General features: G+C 45.0%; 1 protein-coding gene across 1 annotated transcript in view; it reads right to left on the bottom strand.

Annotated features, from left to right (window-relative positions):
• Window positions 1-18,607, bottom strand: part of lcp2a (lymphocyte cytosolic protein 2a) — a 188,096-nt gene that overhangs the window by 12,479 nt on the left and 157,010 nt on the right. The window contains exons 15-18 of the mRNA XM_059990762.1: window positions 13,832-13,967; window positions 6,548-6,588; window positions 3,166-3,266; window positions 1,745-1,819 (exon numbers count right to left, since the gene is read on the bottom strand). Of these exons, the coding sequence (XP_059846745.1) occupies window positions 1,745-1,819; window positions 3,166-3,266; window positions 6,548-6,588; window positions 13,832-13,967 (353 nt within the window). The remainder of the gene's footprint in view (window positions 1-1,744; window positions 1,820-3,165; window positions 3,267-6,547; window positions 6,589-13,831; window positions 13,968-18,607) is intronic.

The raw sequence follows: 18,607 nt of genomic DNA, 5'->3' as shown, positions 1-18,607 counted from the left end.
CAAAGGCTGAGGTCACCAAGGAACTTTCAAGCAGAAATTTGAATTTTAGAAAGTTGCATTGGAGAAAAATGGCCTGATACTGGTTATGACACTTGCAGCAGATTTTGGATCAGCAGACACCAAGATGTTTTGTGTTTAAAAATCACAAGGAAACATTTACAAAGGATGTGATTTCTTTGAGATTGATGAGAGCTCTTTCAATATTGTACTGAAGCAGAAACCTGATCAGATAAATTTAAGCAAGGGTTTTTGAGAGAAATAAGCATAGATGTGGGAGAAAAAGTGAGTTTGGGAAAAACTTTAGAGATGGCAATGTTTAAACAGGTAAAACAAAATATTCTTAGGGAAGGAGCTCATGTTGGCAGATTATGGGCAATAAGGTAGCAGTGTTCCAACGTGGATTTTTTGGAGGGTGGAGAGTATTGATGACTGTGGCCAAGTTTGCAGACAATACAAAGATAGATGGAGGGGCAAGTAGTTTTGAGGAAGTAGAAAGGCTACAGAAGGACTTAGACAGATCAAGAGAATAGGCAAAGAAATGGCAAATGGAATGCAATGTCGGGAAATGTATAGTCGTACACTTTTGTAGAAGAAATAGAAGTGTAGACTCTTTTCTAAATGGAGAGAAAATTCTAAAATCTGAGGTGCAAACAGACTTGGCAGTCTTTGCGCATGATTCCCTATTGAATAGTTTTCAGATTGATTCAGTGGTGAGGAAAGCAAACACAATATTAGCATTCATTTTGAGAGGACTGGAATTTAAAGCAAGGATATAATGTTGAGGCTTTATAAAACACTGCTGAGACCTCACTTGGAGTATTTTTGGGCCCTTATCTAAGAAAAGATGTGTTGACTTTGGAGAAGGTTGAAAGGATGTTCACAAAAATGAATCCAGGATTGAACAGCTTGTCATATGAGCAGCACTTGATGGCTCCGATCCTGTACTCACTGGAATTCAGAAGAATGTGGGGTGACTTCCTTGAACCCTATTGAATTTTGAAAGGCCTCAGTAGAGTGGATGCAGAGAAGATGTTTCCTATGGTGGGAGAGTCTAAGACCAGAAAACACAGCCTCAGAATAGAGGGGCAACCTTTTAGAAAGGAGATAAGGAGGAATTTCTTCAGCCAGAGAGTAGTGAATCTGTAGAATCCGTTGCCATAGGCAGCTGTAGAGGTCAAGTCATTTCGTATATTTAAGGCAAACATTGATTACTTGATTAGTCAGAACATGAAGGGAATTGGGAAGAAGGCAGGAGACTGGGGCTGAGAGGAAAAACAGATCAGCCATGATGAAATGGCAGAGCAGACTTGATGAAATGGCAGATCAGCCATGATGAAATGGCAGAGCAGACTTGATGGGCCAATTAGCCAAATTCTGCTCCTATATCTTATGAACTTATTGTTCAGGATTAATTGTAGAAGATGAAGAACAGTTAAGATAAACCTCTTTGTGCAGAGATGTATGGCTGTGGAATCTACCTTCCATGATTAAGGTAGAAACTGAGTCAACATTTTCAATGAGGTTGGCTAGGTGTGAGGGAATAGTGCAGACACTGCTCACTTGGTAAATGAAGTTGACTCGATATGTGAGGGAATAGTGTAGGTGCTGCTCACTTGGAGAGTTAATTACCTACACATAGCATTTGGTGAAATCTCATGTTTGTCTATTAATTTATTTGTGCCTTTCTAAGGAAAATATTCATCTTGTGGGATGGTTCTGATTGAAGAAACAGAACTTTCAGTACCTCATTAATATGCCGAAGAGCTGATTCAGCTTCTGATCGACTGATGCAACCTGCATACCACTCTCTGGAAAGACTCTGAAATGCAAAAAATCTTTCTTGGGAATGATGGTCATTTATCTAAAGACAAGTCATAAAAATCACAGCACAACCCCTCAAATCTCTCAAAATAACAACATGAACAATTTTATTCCAATTAAATGATAGGTTCTCTAGGGAGCATTAGGGCACTGCCGTTAGATAGCATTGGATTACATGAGGGCAAAGTATAAGGTTGCTGGGCAGCACAGTTTGAAGGGCCAGAAGGGCTTTTTCCAAGCTGTATCTCTCATCTGTATCTATAAATAAATAAACACAGTCCATCAACCAGGAGGTAACTGTAATTAGTTGTTTTGAAAGCAATGCGTTTTAACCCTGTAGTGTTGAATAAGCTATTGTCAGTGGAGGTCTGGGAGGCTTTTTTTACGGCATGAGTAACAATCGGTAAGAAACAAGCCAGCCAGCATCAGGCTGCATTTGGAAGGGCACTCAAAGGGCAAACTAAATTTTGCACTTATCCCTTAAGAGACTGCAAAACCGCAACAAGTTTGTGGTTTTTAAAACTCTCTCTAGGGAGGAGAGAGTGCTACCGCTGAAGCTCAGTGATGCATCACTACAAGAAGAACAAAGTGTACGGGGGCAGAAATGCAGCAAGACATTGTCACAATGCCTGGAGGTCTCGGTCCTGACCATCCAAGAGATAAAGGCCCATGATGGAGGCTTTGATCTACACACACTCAATCCTGTGTCATCAATTTCAGGTTTCAGCTCTGTCCCGGAGAGACTGGGGCTGAGTGAGTATGGTTTTAAATGTGCCTTTGATATGAGGCCTTGCCTGCTGGATGTAATTTGGTGCTGTGGTGCGATCTGAAGAATAGCTGATTCCTGGCCAAACACTATCTCTCAATCGTCAACACTCAGGCAGCCAATCAGGACTTTATCCCACAGTCACCAGTTGGAGAACGCTGTGATCTTTGATGAAACTTTTAAAAATCACTTCACTGGTTGCATTTCTCATTGGGACTCACCAACGTTGGGGAAGTCATTGTATGAGTGCTTTTCCTTCTATCAAAGCTGCTTTTCCAGAAGTTTGGAACCTGACTGGTGTATGAAGTAAGATTAAAAACCAACCAATTTATTTGTGTTTAATGTTATTAGTGGATAGATAACTATTGGCCATGGTAGCAGTTCCCTGCTGTTGTTAAAATTTGTATCAAGGGATATTTTATATCAGCTGAGGAAAACTGGTGTTTAACAACTCATATAACCAATGTCACTCCCATTCAGTGCAACAGATAGAATTGTACATCACTGTTAAGAGCTGAATGGTGGAGTTTCCTTGACTGGAGGTATTGAAAATGACATCAGTGCAGTTTTTCTCATACCTCTTCTTGTGGAGCTGCTGGTGCAGATCGGCATTTATTGACTGGTAGAGGCTGGGGAGGTCTGGCATCATTAGGGCTTCTTGAGAAAGACTGTTTGGCCTCTGTGTGGAAAAAGCAAAGTCAACTAAAGTGATAGTTACATAGCAACATTACATATTGACTCTTGGGTTCATGAACACCGGCTCATTGCATGCTTTTACCAGGCAATTATACGATCATACAGCTATTTGGCCAAAAGTGACTTTATTGGCTCTTTGCAAAGTTATTCATTTAAGTACACTTGCTTGATTGTCATCTATCCCCACAAATATTTTGTTTCAAGTATATGACCCTGATAAGAATAACTACTGAATCTACCTCCAGCACTTTCTCAGGCAGTGCAAACCAGGGCCTAGAAATCCATGTCCACAGGACAGGTGTAATGTAGGTGAATTTGGTTTGAATCAGAATGGCAGACCAGGAAAGTGCTATAATGAACAAAGCTTCTGCCTCACAGTGACCGTTCAGGCTGGACTTCCAGTTCACTCCTCTGTGGAGTCTGAACAAATTTCCTCTGGGTAATTTTGTTTCTTCCACATGTCAAAGACCAAAGGTTTGGTAGTTAATCAGAACATAGAGCACAGAATATTGAGCAGCACAACACAAAAACAGGCCCTTTGGCTCATACTGCTGTATTGAACTAATTATATTAGTAATTAAATGGCCAATTAAAAGTTACTGTGAATGCACAGATGAGTGTGAGAGTCTGGCAGAAGTTGATAGGAATGTGTGGAGAATACAAATGCAATCAAAGGAAATGGATGCTTGATGATTGATCAAGCACCCTCAGTAGGTCAAAATGCTTTCTTACATACAGTACATCCCAAAAGTTGTACCATTTCATGTCTCTTTGAAAAACCCAAGTTGTTCTCTCAAGATTTAGCTTAGTGTTTTTGATATCCCTTGGAATTAAATCTTTTCAGTGATATTAGCAATAGTACACATTCACCTTTTGTCGTAAGGTTTGGTTTTGTAGCTCACTTTTTCCGAACATAACCATTCTTGTACACTTACAAACCAGAAGAGTGCGGACTATCAACCTGAAATGTTAACTTTTTCTTTCTTCACAAATTCTGCCTCAGTCAAATATATTCAACAGGTCCTGGTTTTATTTCAGATTTCCAGTTTTTGCAGCTTTGTTTTATGCTTTTCAATCATCTTTAATTAATGCCAATTTCTCAGAAACAATATTTACCTAACTGACTTTCAAAGTGACACTCTTTGTGGATAGCATTGTATCATTTTCAGTCATTTGGAAAATCAGGTGCAAGAAGAGAGATCTTACCCAGCCAGGATCTACAGATTTCCATGCTTTTATCTAAATTCCTCTGAGAAATTTCTGTCCAATACTGTCCTCACCAAAGCCTGATGCAGTCACAAAGTTTCATCTCTACCTGGATTGTTCTCATGAAGAAATTTATGCTCATCATCACACCCCAATTTCCCAGCCTCAGAATCAGTCCATGCTACTGATAAGGGTCTGTGCCACATCATATATTCTACTTGTTACCACATTACTGAGGTCACCTTGACGAGACGATAGCTGACATCCCTTGCACGCACTGAGTGGTATTGGTTAATACAAAGAACACATTTCACTGTATGCTTCAATGTACCTGAAATAAATCAATCACTTCCCCTTCAGTACATAAGATGAGGAGGAACAGGCCATTGGCAACATGGCCCGTCATAGATAAGCCTGAGCCTACTTTCACAGTGGAGCCCTAAATATGCTGCTGAAGAAACTCAATGAGACAGGCAACATTTGTGGAGGCAAATGGACTGTTGGTGTTTCAAATTAAGTCTTTCATCTAGATTCACAATATTGGCAAGCGTACAGCCTGTAAGGACGATGGATAATGATCAAGTAATGCTGTCATATGAAATACGGCTAGTCTTGATTTTGTCGTAATTTACAACAGTTTTCATATTTTTTGTTGTAAGTGACTTTCATAAAACATCTCCCATAGAAAAATAGCTCTGGGCAATTGATAGGCTTCTAGTAATATTTACTCTGATTTCACCTCTGTAAGAGCTCACCCGGGAATGAACGTTGCCCCAAACAGATGTTTGAATTGCCAAATAATCACCTTAAAGTAGCTTCCCTTTGTAGGACCCATCACAAAGAGTGTATCCACATTGTGTCTTTTCCAACCCCAGGACACATCAAAATACTTCACAAGCAATATCGTACTCTTGAAGTATAACTGCTTATCCAAAGTAGAAATGTGGCATCTGATGATCTTCATCTCTTACCGGGTTGAATACAAACATGGCTTGTTAGCTAGCTCTGCTAAAACCACGTGACCCAGCAGTGAAAAGGTCAACTTCAAGAAGCAAAACACATCTAGGGTCAGTATGGTTTGGTTTAAACCAAACTGGGAAGTTGGAATGTTCTGATTAATTGTGGTTAAAATTATATTTTAATATAATTAAAATAACTGAAGCTTTACTAATAGGACACACTGCATTTGCAGAAAAATAAAATGGCCAACAGCATAGCAGTAGAAATATAATTTTAACCATAAAAACATTGATTGTGGTGAATGGTGTGTATATACTGCCCCATTCACTATTAGTGTTTGCCTGAAAGAGACACCAGCATAAAATTAAAGTTGAACTATATGAATGGATGTTTCAAATTTAGCAAACAGTTGGTAGCAAAAGGGCCCAGTCTAAGTGTGCACATAAATGTTGGAGGTTTGATTACTGAAGTGCTGAATCCATGTTCTACATGAAGGACACCAGCCACAGTTTGAACTTCCCTTGAAGACCATTTCAAATGAACTGGCGAACACAGGAGTATTAGCGCTTCCTCCTTTGAGCCATCCATCTGCACAAAGCACCTACAATAGGATCTCCCCTTCAGGTGGGATCCTCCGAACATCTTCTCTAGTGCTTTTCTACGCACCCACTAACAAAAGACCACTGTCATTCAGAAATCTGATTTCCCCTGTGATCAGCTGACACAACATTCTGAGCTTGAGCAAACACTCCTCATCTCAGCTGCAGTCTGTGAAGATTTACTAATAGGACACACTGCATTTGCAGAAAAATAAAATGACCAACAGCATAGCAATAGAAATATAATTTTAACCACTCCATCACATTAGCAAGAACATAGGGATAAATATTATGCTTTTTTATTGAAATAATGCTGTCAAATTTTCTACATTTATCTGACAGAGAAAGCAAATTCTTAGATTAAACAACTCAAGCGAAAGAAAACACCTTGGGCAGTGTGGCAGCCTCTCAGCGACAGCTCCGAGTAAATTAGGAATGAACCTTGTCATCAGACAGTGAACATTTTACACAGGAAGTGAACAATAAACCAGTTTCGTACCTTGTTGAAACCGTGGTGGTAAGGATGCACTTGGTGAAAGACTTGTCGTGAAGGGCGGGTGGTTCAGGGAAAGGAGACGAAGAAGAATATTAATAGGATGAAGAGAAACAAAAGTAATATCTGATATGACATTGTATAAACATCAAATTATTATAAAATTATTGATCCTTCTCTATGTACTAACAATAGCCAGGTCAAAATTACTTTTTTAAAAATATCCACGAAGGAATGAATATAAGCATGATGATAAGCACTGATGGTGGGCATCAGTGAATTAGACCAGCGCAGAGAGTTTAAAAGGAGTCAGCCTTATAGAGTGGGCGACAGAATAGAAAGAGTCAGAGTAGGAGGGCTTTGGCTCAACAGGGCTTTAGTGATAACGGGTCAATTCCAGAGGTTTCCTGTGAAGAATAGAAACAGGAAGTATGTCTGTGAGGCCGGTGCTCTGTACTGGGTATCAGATGTGGGAAGTCCTGGAGACTCCCAGCCTCCCAGAAGGCCAAATCTGAGCCAGGTGCATCGAACTGCAGCTCCTTAGGGACCGGGTTAGAGAACTGGAGATGCAGCTCAGTGACCTTCGCCTGGTCAGGGAGAGTGAGGAGGTGATAGAGAGGAGCTATAGGTAATTAGGCACACCAGGGCCTCAAGAGACTGATAAGTCAGTAACAGTCAGCAGAGGGAAGCATAAGAGAGTACTCCTGTGGCTGTCCCCCTAAACAATAAGTACTCCTTTTTGCGTACTGTAGAAGGGGGACAGCCTATCTGGGGGAAGCAACAGTTACTGCCCTGTGGCTCAGAAGGGTAGGGAAAGGAAGAAAGCAGCAGTGATAGGGGACTCTATAGTTAAGGGGTCAGATAGATGATTCTGTGGATGCAGGAAAGAAACACAGATGGTAGTTTGCCTCCCAGGTGCCAGGGTCCGGGATATTACTGATCACGTCCACAATATCCTGAGGTGGAAAGGTGAACAGCCAGAGGTTGTGGTACATATTGGTACTAATAGCATAGGTAGGAAAAGGGAGGACGTCCTGAAAACAGACTACAGAAAGGAAGTTGAGAAGTAGAATCTCAAAAGTAGTAATCTCGGGAATACTGCCCGTGCTAAGCAACAGTGAGTATAGGAATAGAATGAGGTAGAGGATAAATATGTGGCTGAGGGATTGGAGCAGGGGGCAGGGATTCAGATTTCTGGATCATAGGGACCATAGGGGCAGGTGTGACCTGTACAAAAACGACGGGTTGCACTTGAATCCCAGGGGGACCAATATCCTGGCAGGGAGGTTTGCTAAGGCTACTGGGGAGAGTTTAAACTAGAATTGCTGGGGGGGTGGGAACTGAACTGAAAAGACGGAGGAAAAAAGGCTGTTGACTCACAAATAGAGAAAGCCTGGAGACAGTGCAAGAGGGAGAATAGACAGGCAACAGAGAAGGGATGCGCTCAGTGACTTGGATGGTTCAGGAGCAGGAATGGTTACTTTGAGCGCCAGGCTTTAGAGTTTTCAGAAAGGACTGGGAAGGAGGCAAATGAGGTGGGGGTGTGGCACTGCTGATCAGAGATGATGACATGACTGCAGAAGAGGAGCAAGTCATGGATGAATTGTCTAGTGAGACTCTGTGGGTGGAAGTTGGAAACAGGAAGGGGTCAATAACTCTACTGAGAGATTTTTATACACCACCCAATAGTAACAGGGACATCAAGGAACAGATAGGGAAACAGATTCTGGAAAGATGTAATAATAACAGGGTTTTCGTGGTGGGAGATTATAATTTCCCAAATATTGATTGGCAACTCCCTGGAAAAAGGAGTTTAGATGGGGTGGAGTGTATTAGCTGTGTTCAGGAAGGTTTCTTGACACAATATGTAGATAGGCCTACAAGAGGAGAGGCTGTACTTGATCTGGTGTTGGGAAATGAACCTGGTCAGGTGTCAGATCTCTCAGTGGGAGAGCATTTTGGAGATAATGATCACAATTTTATCTCCTTTACCATAGCATTGGAGAGGGATAGGAACAGACAAGTTAGGAAAATGTTTAATTGGAGTAAGAGGAAATATGAGGCTATCAGGCAGAGTCTTTGAAGCATAAATTGGGAACAGATGTTCTCAGGGAAATGTACAAAAGAAATGTGGCAAATGTTCAGAGATATTTGTGTGACATTCTGAATAGGTACGTTCCAATGAAACAGGGAAAGGATGGTAGGGTACAGGAACCGTGGTGTACAAAGGCTGTTGAAAATCTAGTCAAAAAGAACAGAAAAGCTTACGAAAGGTTCAAAGAACTAGATAATGATAGAGATCTAGAAGATTATAAGTCTAGTTGGATGGAGTTTAAGAATGAAATTAGGAGAGCCAGAAAGGGCCATGAGAAGGCCTTGGCGAGCAGTTTTAAGGGAAACCCCAAGGCATTCTACAAGTATATGAAGAGCAAGAGGATTAGAAGTGAAAGAATAGGATCAATCAAGTGTGACAGTGGAAAAGTGTGTATGGAATTGGAGGAGATCGCATAGATACTTAATGAATACTTTGGTCCAGTATTCACTATGGAAAAGGATCTTGCCAATTGTACGGATGACTTACAATGGATTGAAAAGCTTGAGTATATGGACATTAAGAAAGATGATGTGCTGAAGCTTTTGGAAAGCATCAAGTTGGTTATGTCTCCGGGACCGGTTGAGATGTACCCCAGGCTACTGTAGGAGGCGAGGGAGGAAATGACTGAGCCTCTGGCAATGATCTTTGCATCATCAATGGGGACGGGAGAGGTTCTGGAGCATTGGAAGGTTGCAGATGTTATTTCCATATTCAAGAAAGGGAGTAGGGATAGCCTCACAAAATTATAGACCAGTGAGTCTTACTTCAGTGGTTGGCAAGTTGATGGAAAAGATCCTGAGAGGCAGGTTTTATGAACATTTGGAGACATGTAATATGATTAGAAATAGCCAGCATGACTTTGTCAAAGGCAAGTTGTGCCTTCCGAGCCTGATTGAGGATGTGACTAAACACACTGATGAAGGTAGACAAGTGGATGTAGCGTATATAGATTTCAGCAAGACATTTGATAAGGTACACATGCAAGGCTTATTGAGAAAGTAAGGTGGCATGGGATCCAAGGGGAAATTGCTTTGTGGATCCAGAAGGCAGAGTGGTTGTAGACGGGTCATATTCCGCAAGGAGGTCGGTGACCAGTGGGGTGCCTCACAGATTTGTTCTGGGACCCTTACTCTTCATGATATTTACAAATGACCTGGATGAGGAAGTGGAGGAATGGGTTAGTAAATTTGCTGATGACACAAAGGTTGGAGGTGTTGTGGATAGTGTGGAGGGCTGTCAGAGGTTACAGCGGGACATTGATGGGATGCAAAACTAGGCTGAGAAGTGGCAAATGGCGTTCAACCCAGATAAGTGTGAAGTTGTTCATTTTGGTAGGCCAAATATGATGGCAGAATATAGTATTAATGGTAAGACTCTTTGCAGTGTGGAGGATCAGAGGGATCTTTTGGTCCAAGTCAATAGGACACTCAAAGCTGCTGCGCAGGTTGACTCTGTGGTTAAGAAGGCGTACAGTGCATTGGGCTTCATCAACCGTGGGACTGAGTTTAAGAGCCGAGAGGTAATGTTGCAGCTATATAGGACACTGGTCAGACCCTACTTGGAGTACTGAGTTCAGTTCTGGTTACCTTGCTACAGAACGAACGTAGAAACTTTAGAAAGGGTGCAGAGGAGATTTACAAGGATGTTGCCTGGATTGGGGAGCATGCCTTATGAGAATAGATTGAGTAAACTCAGCCTTTTCTCCTTGGAGCGATGGAGGATGAGAGGTGACTTGATAGAGGTGTACAAGATGATGAGAGGCATGGATTGTATGGATAGTCAGAGGCTCTTTCCCAGGGCTGAAATGGCTAGCAGGAGAGGGCACAGTTTTAAGGTGCTTGGAAGCAGGTACAGAGGAGACATTAAGGGTGTGTTTTTTACGCATAGTAGTGAGTGCGTGGAATGGGCTACTGGCAACAGTGGTGGGGGTGGATACAATAGGATCTTTTAAGAGACTCCTAAATAGGTACATTGAGCTTAGAAAAATAGAGGGCTATGTGTAACCCTGGGTGATTTCTAAAGTAGGTACATGCTCAGCACAGCTTTGTGGACTGAAGGGCCTGTATTGAGCTGTAGGTTTTCTATTCTATGTTTCTATAAGCAATAACTTGGAGACTAACTAGAGTTGAGACTGATTCTTAATTGCTTGACTTAGTAAAATCCAGAGTGAGATTTCTTTATCCCTGTAGACTACTGCAAGAACAACATAATATCATTCCATTTTGAAATGTCCTGTCGTATTAGCTTCCATATTCTATTTTAAATTGATTATTATCTATGACTCTATGGCAAGTCATTTCCTAACTTCCTAATCTCCCCCTCAACCCCAGTTCCTGGCCTTCTCCCTGTAACCTTCAATGCCTTGTCCAACCTATCAATCACTGTGTGTTAGATACACCTGGCCACCATAGCTTCATGTGGCAACAAGTTCCACAAATTCACCAGACGTTGGCTAAAAATTTTTTTTTCTGCATCTCTGTTTTGAATGGGTTCTATCCTAGGGCTGTCTCCCTCTTGTCCTAGACTCTCCCAACATGAGAAGCATCTTTTCCACTTCTACTCTGGCTAGGCCTCTCAACATTTGAAAGGTTTCAATGAGTTCCCCCCTCATCTTCTGAATTCCAACAAATACTGGCCCAGAGATATAAAACATTCTTCATTTGATAACCCTTTCATTCCTGGAATCATACTTGTGAACCTCCTCTGGACCGTCTCCAACACCAGCACATCTTTTCTAAGTTCACAATACTCAAGGTGAGGCCTCACCAGTGCCTTATAAAGCCTCAACATCACATCCCTGCTCTTGTATTCTAGACCGCTTGAAATGAATGTTAACATGGCATTGCCTTCCTCACCACTGACTCAACCTGCAAGGTAACCTTCACCATGTTCTGCACAAGGACTCCCAAGTCCCTCTGCATCTCAGATTTCTGGATTTTTTTCCCCATTTAGAAAATAGACTGAACATTTATTTCTACTACCAAAGTGCATGACCATGCATTTTCCAACATTGTATTTTATTTGCCACTTTCTTGCTCATTCTCCTAATCTGTCCAAGTCCTTCTGCATCCCACCCATTTCCTCAACACTACCTGCCCCTCCACCAGTTTTCATATTATCTGAAAACTTGGCCACAAAGTCTTCTATTCCATCATCTAAATCATTTATATACAGCATAAATGAGCTTCCAGTAGAAGGGGTAGAGGCAGGTTTGATATTGTCATTTAAAGTAAAATTGGATAGGTATATGGATAGGAAAGGAATGGAGGGTTATGGGCTGAGTGTGGGCCACTGGGACTAGGTGAGTGTAAGCATTGGCATGGACTAGAAGGGCCGAGATGGCCTATTTCCATGCTGTAATTGTTATATGTTATATTATATTTCACAGTGCTCTGTAGACTATTTTAACTCAGGTTGTTATATGGTTAAAAAGAAGTGGTCCCAACACCAGCCCCTGTAGAACACCACCAGTCACTGGCAGCCAACCAGAAAAGGACTCTTTTATTCCCAGTCGCTGCCTCCTACCAATCAGCCAATGCTCTAACCATGTTAGTAAGCCATGGTAAGCCCCTCATGTGTGGCACCTTTTCAAAAGCCTTCTGAAAGTCCAAATACACAACATCCACTACATACCCTTTACCTCTCCTACTTGTAATCTCTTCTAAGAATTCCAACAGGTTTGTTAGGCAGGATTGTCCCTGAAGGAAACTGTGCTGACTTTGTACAATCGTGTCCTATGTCACCAGGCACTCCATCGCCTCATCCTTAACAATTGACTCTAACATCTTCCCAACCACTGAGGCCAGGCTAACTGGTCTATAATTTCCTTTCTGCTGCCTTCCTCCTTTCTTAAAGAATGGGATAACATTTGCAATTTTCCAATCCTCTGGCACAATGCCAGAGTCCAATGATTTTCAAAAGATTATTTCTAATGCCACCACAATCTCTAACGCTACCTCTTTCAGAACCCTGGGATGCAGTTCCTCTGGTCCGGGTGACTTATGTACTTTAGGTCTTTCAGCTTTTTGAGCACCTTCTCCCTTGTAACAGTAACTGCACCCACTTCTCTTCCTTCACACACTACAACATCAGGCACACTGATCGTGTCTTCCACAGTGAAAACTGACGCAAAATACTCATTTAGTTCTGCAGCCATTTCCTTGTCCCATTATTATTTCCTCTGCCTCATTTTCTAATGGTCCTATATCCACTCTCATTTTTCTTTTATTTTTAACATACTTGAAATTCCTTTTACTATTCACTTTGATATTATTTGCTAGCTTGCTTCCATATTTCATCTTTTCCTTTCAAATGATTTTTTTAGTTGCTCTCTGTAGGTTTTTAAAAACTTCCCAATCTTCCCACTAATTTTTGCTTTGTTGTATGCCCTTTCTTTTGCTTTTACAATAGCTTTGACTTCCTTTGTCAGCCACAGTTCTACTATTTTACCATTTGAGTATTCCTTCATTTTTGGAATACACCATGTCCTGCACCTTCCTCATTTTTCCCACAAATGCACACCATTGCTGCTCTGCTGTCATCCCTGCCGACAGCTCCTTCCAATTTACTTTGGGCAACTCCTCTCTCATACCACTGTAATTTCCTTTACTCCACTGAAATACTACTACATCAGACTTTACTTTTTCCCTACCAGATTTTAAGTTGAACATAATCACATTGTGATCATTGGTTCCCAAGGGTTCTTTTACCTTAAGCTCCCTAACTGCCTCTGGTTCATTACATTACACCCAATCTAGTATAGCTGATCCCCTAGTGGGCTTAAGGACAAACTGCTCTAAAAAGCCATCTCAAAGACATTCAACGAACTCAGTCCTAAGATCCATTACCAACCTGATTTTCCTAAATGACCTGCATCTTAAAATCTCCCATGACTGCCATAACTTTGCCCTTTTGACTTGCCTTTTCTATTTCCTGTTTTAATCGGTGGTCCACCTCCCAGCCACTGTTGGGAGGCCTGTATATAACTGCCATCAATATCCTCTTACCCTTAACTCAAGCACAAGGATTCAACATCTTCTGATTCCGATCTGAAAAGGCCATGTGATGAAATTTTCACAAATACATGGAGACAGCAGTAGTCTGTTGCTCGTCTATATTTCATTTTAGGATAACAATGTTATGACAATCTATTCTCTACAGCACAGATCAAGTTGTAAACATGTTAGGAGCAATACCTTTCAGCATTAGATAGTGGCATTTGATTCCCTCCTGAGAAGTTGGGCTTTGGTCCTGGTCGGGAGGATCTATATGGAAAGGTGTTGGCATTCAGAGCAGAGTCAATTGGTCGAGGAATGGATCTGGAAGAAAATCCTGAAAGAGAATTGGATGAAATGACTTTAATCTCAATGAGACCCATCTATGGACTTGTTTCCCAGCCTCTGAAACAGATGGTTGGGATTATTTTATTTCCAAAAATGTGTTTTTCTTAAATATCTATATTCACAGAAAAGAAGAAAGGTTAAATACTTTTGTGTTCATTCACCAGATGTGCTTGTTTATTTGTTCACTGCCACTGATCAACATATGTGGCAGTCATCTTTGAATATTAGCTTCTCATTCCAAAATTTAAATAACCTGAATTTAAATTGCACAGCTGTCAAAGTGGGATTTGCATTCATTACTTAAGATTAATAATCCAATCTTTTACTAATAAGTCCACAAATTTAACCTAGACTCAACATATTTCAACTTATTGCATGGAGCATGTTAACCCTTTCAGTGAATTCATATATTAATATGTGTGCAGCATTGTAGTGCTTTGCAGAACTGACGGGAGAGTTCCTTGTGCTCTCCTACTTTCACAACAGAAAACATACATTTTTAGTACCATGTTAACTGCACATTTTGGATACTAATGCTTTAGTCAAAATAAGGTTTCTTTAAGAGAAAAGGTTCTGAAATGCTGTGAATATACCTTGATCTATTGGTAAGTAACTTACACCAATCTAAGAATTATTACTCATGTTTAACATGTTACACTAAGATTAATCTCTCCCAGCCATGTGTCTTGGAACATGTTGTTTCTATTCACAAACTTCAATCTCTTTGTTTGATCAATGAATATATGATCATTGTATCTTCAAGGGCTGTGCATACACCTCCAGCTCTGATTGATACTGACACTTTATAAGTTATTGGTCAGACTGTGGTGACCCATTTCCTGGCACATCCGAACCGACTCACAATTAGATAGCCTACAGGGGTTTGCGAGCACAGAGCTTTGGAGCCTCTGCGCCATGGGGGGCCGGTTGAGGGAGGCTTAAAAGTGAGGCTGAAGTTTTCGAATAAAGTTTTTTTCCTTCGACTGCAGTTACCGACTCCGTGTCGTAATTTTAGCGCTGCGTGTAGCACACCGCTACAATTGGTGACCCCGACGGTCCAAACGATTTTTGGACCAGAAATGACCGACGCCGCCTCTGTTCATGCGGTTTCGTTGAAACTGCCGGGTTTCTGGACACAGCGCCCGATCCTATGGTTCCAGCAAGCCGAAGCCCAATTCCACGTTCGCCGGATCACCTCAGGAGACACCCGCTACTACTACGTGGCGAGCTCCCTCGACCAGGACACAGCGGCCCAGGTCGCGGAGTTCGTACAGTCGCTCCCAGCGGACGGCAAGTACACAGAATTCAAAGCCCTGCTCCTCAGGATTTTCGGTCTCTCACGGCGCGAGCGGGCTGCCCGTTTACTGCACCTGGATGGCTTGGGCGACAGACCTCCATCGGCTTTAATGAATGAGATGGTGTCTCTGGCCGATGGACACACACCCTGCCTCATGTTTGAGCAGGCATTCCTGGAGCAGCTGCCCGAGGACATACGCCTGCTGCTATCCGACGCGGATTTCAGTGACCCCCGGAACAGTTGGGTGCAGAGTTGACGGAGGTGGGACAGATGCTCCTGACGACTGCTGCTGGCTATGAGGATGTCGTCCAAATAGATGAACGTGAAGTCCAGGTCCCGTCCCACCGCGTCCATTAACCGCTGGAACGTCTGTGCGGCATTCTTCAGGCCGAACGGCATGCGGAGGAACTCGAAAAGGCCAAACGGGGTGATGAGAGCCGTTTTGGGGACGTCGTCAGAATGCATCGGGATTTGATGGTACCCTCGGACGAGGTCTACCTTGGAGAAGATCCATGCGCCGTGCAGGTTTGCTGCAAAGTCCTGAATGTGCGGCACAGGGTAGCGGTCCGGTGTGGTAGCCTCGTTCAGCCTGCGGTAGTCGCCACACGGTCTCCAGCCCCCCGTCGCTTTGGGCACCATGTGCAGGGGGGAGGCCAATGGGCTGTCGGACCGCCGGATGATCCCCAATTCCTCCATCCTCTGGAACTCCTCCTTCGCCAGTCGGAGCTTGTCCGGGGGAAGCCGCCGAGCGCGGGCGTGGAGGGGTGGTCCCTGGGTCGGGATGTGGTGCTGTACGCCGTGCCTGGGCATGGCCGCTGTGAACTGCGGTGCCAGAACCGATGGGAAATCCGCCAGGATCCTGGTGAAGTCATTGTCCGGAGTCGAGGTGTGGGGCCAGCAACTGGGCTGCACCCAGGGAGAACGTCTGAAAGGTCTCGGCGTGTACCAGTCTCTTCCTGGGCAGGTCGACCAGTAGTAGGCTGTGAGCCCGCAAAAAATCTGCACCCAGAAGCGGTTGGGCTACGGCGGCCAGTGTGAAGTCCCACGTGAACTGGCTGGAGCCGAACTGTAGCTGCACCTGACGGGTGCCATAGGTCCTTACTGTGCTGCCATTCACGGCCCTCAGGGGGGGACCCGGTGCCCTGCTGCGGGTGTCGTAACTCGTCGGAGGTAAAACGCTGATCTCAGCCCCAGTATCGACCAAAAACCGGCGTCCCGACCTTCTATCCCACACATACAGGAGGCTATCCCGATGGCCAGCCACCGTAGCCATCAGCGGCGGCTGGCCCTGGCGTTTCCCGGGAACTTGCAGGGCGGGCGACATCGGCGGGCTTCTGCGCCCCACCGCTGGTGGTAGAAGCACCAGTGTTCATTGGGCCGGGGGTTGGCGGGCTCTGCGGCCAGGCCTGGACTGGTTTGCTGCCGGGAGCGGGGCTGGGAGATCTGTGCGATGGATGCCCCGCTCACCTTTTTGGCGTTCCACAGCAAGTCCGCCCGGGCTGCCACCTTCCGGGGGTCACTGAAATCCGCGTCGGATAGCAGCAGGCATATGTCCTCGGGCAGCTGCTCCAGGAATGCCTGCTCAAACATGAGGCATGTGTGTCCGTCGGCCAGAGACAACATCTCATTCATTAAAGCCGATGGAGGTCTGTCGCCCAAGCCACAGGATTACTAAAGACAGGGCAACCCCTCTGCCCGCTAAGGTAGATGCGGTCCGCCTCTTTCCCCGACCCACCACGATCAAAGGCCTTCAGGAATTCGTAGGTATGGTCAATTTCTACCGCCGCTTCCTCCCTTCAGCTGCCCGGATCATGCGCCCCCTGTTCGCCCTGATGTCGGGTCCGAGCAAGGACATTACCTGGGACGAGGAGTCCGCCGCCGCTTTCGTTCAAATGAAGGAAGCTTTGGCGGACGCCGCAATGCTAGTACATCCCAGAATGGACGCCCCTACCGCCCTCACAGTGGACACATCAAACACGGCAGTCGGTGGGGTACTGGAGCATCTCATCGCAGGTCGCTGGCAACCCCTGGCGTTTTTCAGCAAACACCTGCGGCCACCCGAGCTCAAGAACAGTGCTTTCGACCGGGAACTGTTGGCGCTCTACCTGGCAATCCGGCATTTCAGGTACTTCCTAGAAGGTCGGCCCTTCACCGCGTTCACGGACCACAAACCGCTTACCTTTGCGTTTACGAAAGCGTCCGACCCCTGGTCGTCCCGCCAGCAATGCCAGCTGTCCTATATCTCTGAATACACGACGGATGTCCGGCACGTCTCGGGTAAGGACAATGTCATGGCGGATGCGCTCTCTCGCCCTACCGTTCATGCCCTTTCCCAAGGGGTAGACTTTGAGGCACTGGCAGAGGCGTAGCAGGCGGATGAGGAGATTCCAAGTTACAGAACCGCAGTCTCGGTTTGCAGCTCCAGGACCTCCCCATGGGCCCGGGTGAGAGGACCCTACTCTGTGACGTCGCCACCGGCCAGCCCCGTCCCGTCGTCCCGGCAGCCTGGCGGCGCCGTGTTTTCGACTCCATTCATAACTTGGTGCATCCCTCCATCCGGACAACTGTCCGGATGGTTTCCAGCAGGTTCGTTTGGCACGGACTCCGCAAACAGGTCAGTGAATGGGCCAAAACGTGCATGCACTGCCAGATGGCCAAGGTGAAGCGGCACACCAAAGCCCCACCGCAGCAGTTCCATCCCGCCCACCGGCGTTTCAACCACATTCATGTGGATATCGTGGGCCCCCTGCCAGTGTCGCGCGGAGCGCGTTACCTCCTGACTATCATGGACCGGTTCACAAGATGGCCAGAGGCGGTCCCGCTCACCGACACCACCTCCGAATCTTGCGCCCGAGCCCTGATCGCCACCTGGATATCTCGTTTTGGTGTACCAGCCCACATTACCTCCGACAGAGGCGCCCAGTTCACCTCCAGCCTGTGGTCAGCTATGGCCAGCCTTCTGGGGACTCAGCTGCACCACACAACTGCCTACCACCCACAGTCAAACAGGCTAGTGGAGCGTTTCCACCGTCACCTGAAGTCGGCCCTCATGGCCCGCCTGCGAGGAGCCAACTGGGCGGACGAGCTTCCCTGGGTCCTACTCGGCATCCGCACAGCGCCCAAGGACGACCTGCACGCCTCGTCGGCCGAGTTTCCGGCGCCTCGGCGCAGAGGCCGACCTCCCAAGCAGGTTCTGGCCCAGACTGTGGGCATTGGGGGGTGTATCGCCGGTTCTGGGGGGGGTTATGTGGCGACCCATTTCCTGGCGCATCCGAACCGACTCACAATTAGATAGCCTACGGGGGTTTGCGAGCACAGAGCTTTGGAGCCTC

The sequence above is a fragment of the Hypanus sabinus genome, chromosome 15 (genome assembly GCF_030144855.1).
Source record: "Hypanus sabinus isolate sHypSab1 chromosome 15, sHypSab1.hap1, whole genome shotgun sequence".
NCBI classification, from domain to species: domain Eukaryota; kingdom Metazoa; phylum Chordata; class Chondrichthyes; order Myliobatiformes; family Dasyatidae; genus Hypanus; species Hypanus sabinus.
Note: the sequence above shows the minus strand (reverse complement) of the source record. Positions and strands in the feature narration are given on the sequence as shown.